We start from the raw sequence: 3844 nt of genomic DNA, 5'->3' as shown, positions 1-3844 counted from the left end.
GTATATGAATTTCTCGAATTATGTATTTTTCATTTTCAAAAAATCATATTTAGGTCTTCATCGAGTTCATGAGTGGCCTCCTTGTAGTAATTAATTTACTCATAAAGGAGCGGACTGATCATTTTAGAGCGTAAAGGTTCAGTTTGCCAACAGTTGGAAGGCCGGACTTTTTCCAATTTTAAACGTTTCAAATCGTGTTTGAGAAAAATATTCTTTGAAAAAAAAAATATATATATGTATGTAGTATGTATATATAATTCATACACTGACCGACATATTCGATATGTATTTTATATATATATGGTATATGGAAGGTGGGGGTAGTATCGACCCAATTCTATCTATTATTGCCAATACCACATACTATTAAATGCATCCTGGGAATATCAAGATACCTCATCAATCATATGGTGTAAAGTCAACCGGATGTTCGAAATTCTGATGGCGTAAACTTTTTTGTCAGTAAAAGAGCCCAAGGGATTGTACTTGAGTTTAATTTCGAATATGTTCACACAAATAAAACGAATTTCAGGCTTTTTCTCAATGTCTGGTTACCAGGCWTACTGTCCAGCTAATAGAGTTGTCCGTTTAATAGATTGTACTTAATAAACATCTACAAATTGTGGGACCGTCTAATGTGCATGGGTAATGGAGATATCCGCTTAATAGAGTGCTCATTTAATAGAACTCTCGGTGTAATTTTTATTTATGAATTGTTTTTACTATCCTATCTTCTAAGTTGGTTCAAACTGGACACAGTGTGCTAAATTTTACTGAAACATYGTGACACGTAAGTTTTACATATAAAGATAGATCAAGGACTCACTTACTTTTATACTATCCGTATACTTTGCTTAATTTTTAAGATATGTATATTCAAATCAAGMAAAGAAGCTGATTCAAATATATTGGATCTATGAGGAGAAAAAAAGAGAAAGAATTCACCGAYTTCACTCTTCTTAAACGCAAAACCACAAAAGCTTTACTAATACTTCTTCGCCAGATCACTCATAGTAACCAACATAAAAGGCTTAAAGTTGGGTGGAACTTCGGAAATCACTATATGCGATATATTAGGGTTAGATAATCGTCTGCATTGATGCCAYTAACTTTTGCCATTACTCGTTATACGAGCAAGTTCAATTAATGTTGCTAGGACATCACACATATTGACCAATACATACATATAGTATATGGAATAAGGTCAACCGGAAAACTGAAAAGTACAAGTATAGAAAAATAAACAAAACCCTAATTGCTATTTCTTACTATTAATTACTTTGCTAATTCAGTTGTGTAGAAAATTCTTTGGAAAAATTGTTACTGTTCACTAATAAAACAAAAACTAATTTTTAGACAAAATGTAAATAAAATAATTGTGACAGCTGATTATAGGTATATCAATAATAACGGTTAATATAATATACACAACTATGGAGAGAMTAAGTTCAGGACGAACCAAACACCCTATACCTTTGCAACTTGTAAGATTCAAAGCTTATAGTGTAAAACTTTAACTAGAGGATCCGAATCTAAGCACATTTATATACACGATAAATTATACACTGACCGACATATTCGACGTAAGGTTTGTTAGAAAAACGAAAATCATTATATGAAGTATGTGGGAGTTGGGGCAGTATCAAACCCTTTTTAGGCATGATATAATATGTCACATACTAAAAATATCTTTCCTGATTTTCACTAATACATCTCATATACAATCACCAAACGTATGGAGTAAAGTAACCAAATATTCAAAAAATCTGATATTAGTTATAACGGGGGCTAGGTCTAGTATATTAGGTATATGGGAGCTCACTGAAGTATTGAACCGATTCAACCCATGTTAATACTATTATTAGGAAAAGTTCCCTCTGAATTTCAATTGTATATCCCATACATTGACCGATATTTTCGATTTCAAAAGTCAACTATAGATACTGGACCACATATTCGGTACCGACGGGTTTTAAAAGTTTTAGTTGGATTTGAACAATTTTCTTGGAAAGTGTACTGGAAACTGAACGAATCAAATGCAATTTAAAATTGTGGGAATTAGGCATGTCTGTAGGCCGAGTTCACCCATTTTCGCACTGCGACATAGCAATGTTAGAGGAATGCCACGGACTAAATTTAGTCCAAATCGGTTGTGTGGGTCCCGATATATGTGATTTCAACTAAAAGTGGGCGGTGCCAGGCCCTTAATTAAATTTTTCAACGGCTTCCATAAAGTAATCTCATACCATCTATTGTGAAAAAGTCTCTGACAAATTAAGTCATTGATTTATCGAACTTTAAGTAGTTTTTAACAGTACCATTATATGGGGAGTGGAAGGAGTTATCTTCCGATTTCATCCACGGACAAACGGACGGACAAACTACAATTGTTGCCATTTACGTGAGTACCTGACGACGACGGCTTTACCTTTTGGTGCTTTCTTTGAAGCACATAGATCATTACATTGCCATGATCAGCGCCAGAAAGTATAAATGCATTTTGCAGGTATATTTTGATACGAGCAGATTGGAGTAAAATCCAAGAACTAACTGCTCCCCGTGATAAAGTTAAAGTTTCTGGTAAGACATTGTAGCTTTTGCTACTACCAGTTGAACCCTCAAAACTCAATGACTGGTGACATTTGTCGCTTGAACAACAAAAGTCTTAATACTAGGAATAAATATAAAGCCTATAATATCATTTCAAGCTGAGTATTATAACACTATTTCTGACATAGAGCTGACATTTCAAGGCATGCCCAGAAAGAAAGACATAGTGCATATGCATTTTAGTCGCCTCTTACAACAGGCATGCCTTACCACTATTAAATTCTAACCCCTATCCGCAGGGGAGGACAGACAGACAGTCACTCGCCTCATCTTCCTGATCGTTTATACTTGGATGTATAACGATATATCTATATCGGTTAATTTTAAATGATACATGCAACCGTTAGGTAAACAAAACCATTATAATCTGTAGCAACATGTTACAAGAGTATAAAAATATGAACCATATTTGAGGGTGCCATGCGGCGAAGGGCGCAAGCTCTAAGTCAACCATATTTCCTGCCGAAAAGTCGAGGCAGACTTTTTGAAACATAAAATTTGAGACAAAATTGTACACCCGTTACTATGAAAATTGGTTACCACCTCATATAGTTAATATGTTGTTGTGAAATTTGTTCTCTTTTTTTTATTTGAATTAAAATAAACAATTATATAATCCGTTGTAGGCAAACATCTGTTTCTCTTACGCTCTTAGGCAGACAAAATGTACAATATTGAGCGTATATAAGGGCAAGAAAACGCCAATAGATTATAGTTGAAATTTCGACATCCAAGAAATTAAGAACYAATCGCTGAGCTCCATTAAGATAACTACAGTTCATATAAGAATGGCCAAGTTTATCATTTCAAGTTTCTTGCTGGTGATCGCAGCCTGCGTTTCTAACACCAACGCTGATGGAGCTGAGGGTGGTGTACCCACCACAATTTCAGCACATCCTTATGTCGTCTCGCTACAGAGTACTGACGGCACAAAAGTTTGTGGTGGTGTCTTAATTGATTCAAAAACCGTTGTCACTGCCGCACAGTGTTTGAGCTTCTACGACGTATCACAACTGGTGATCGGTGTTAGCAATGGCGCTAAAATTGTAAAAATTGCCAGCAGCACCTTCAATTCAGGTTTTGATTCCGTCACCATGGAGAATGATTTGGCCCTAGTGAAACTGGCTGAAGCAGTGAGAGTTGGTACCATCGCAGTGGCCTCCAAACAACCAAAAAATGGAATTAGTGGTGTGGTGACCACCTGGGACGCCAGCAACAACTTGGTAGATATTGC

The 3844-nt window shown here is 35.6% G+C and overlaps 2 protein-coding genes across 2 annotated transcripts in view; both read left to right on the top strand.

Moving 5' to 3' along the window:
• Positions 1 to 3298, top strand: part of LOC108966146 (trypsin theta-like) — a 4162-nt gene extending 864 nt beyond the window's left edge. Inside the window, exon 2 of the mRNA XM_018928906.1 lies at positions 3266 to 3298. Coding sequence (XP_018784451.1) covers positions 3266 to 3298 — 33 coding nt within the window. The remainder of the gene's footprint in view (positions 1 to 3265) is intronic.
• A 12-nt stretch (positions 3299 to 3310) lies between these two features.
• Positions 3311 to 3844, top strand: LOC108966206 (trypsin theta-like; the record flags this gene model as incomplete). The annotated part of the gene is given in 1 exon segment (XM_018928977.1): positions 3311 to 3844. A coding segment is annotated over 1 exon segment (446 nt), but the record flags the coding sequence as incomplete, so codon positions are not given.

Source organism: Bactrocera latifrons, unplaced genomic scaffold, assembly GCF_001853355.1.
Source record: "Bactrocera latifrons isolate USDA-ARS-PBARC rearing strain unplaced genomic scaffold, ASM185335v1 scaffold_157, whole genome shotgun sequence".
NCBI lineage: Eukaryota > Metazoa > Arthropoda > Insecta > Diptera > Tephritidae > Bactrocera > Bactrocera latifrons.
The sequence above is the reverse complement of the archived record's forward strand: the minus strand, read 5'-3'. Positions and strand labels throughout refer to the sequence as shown.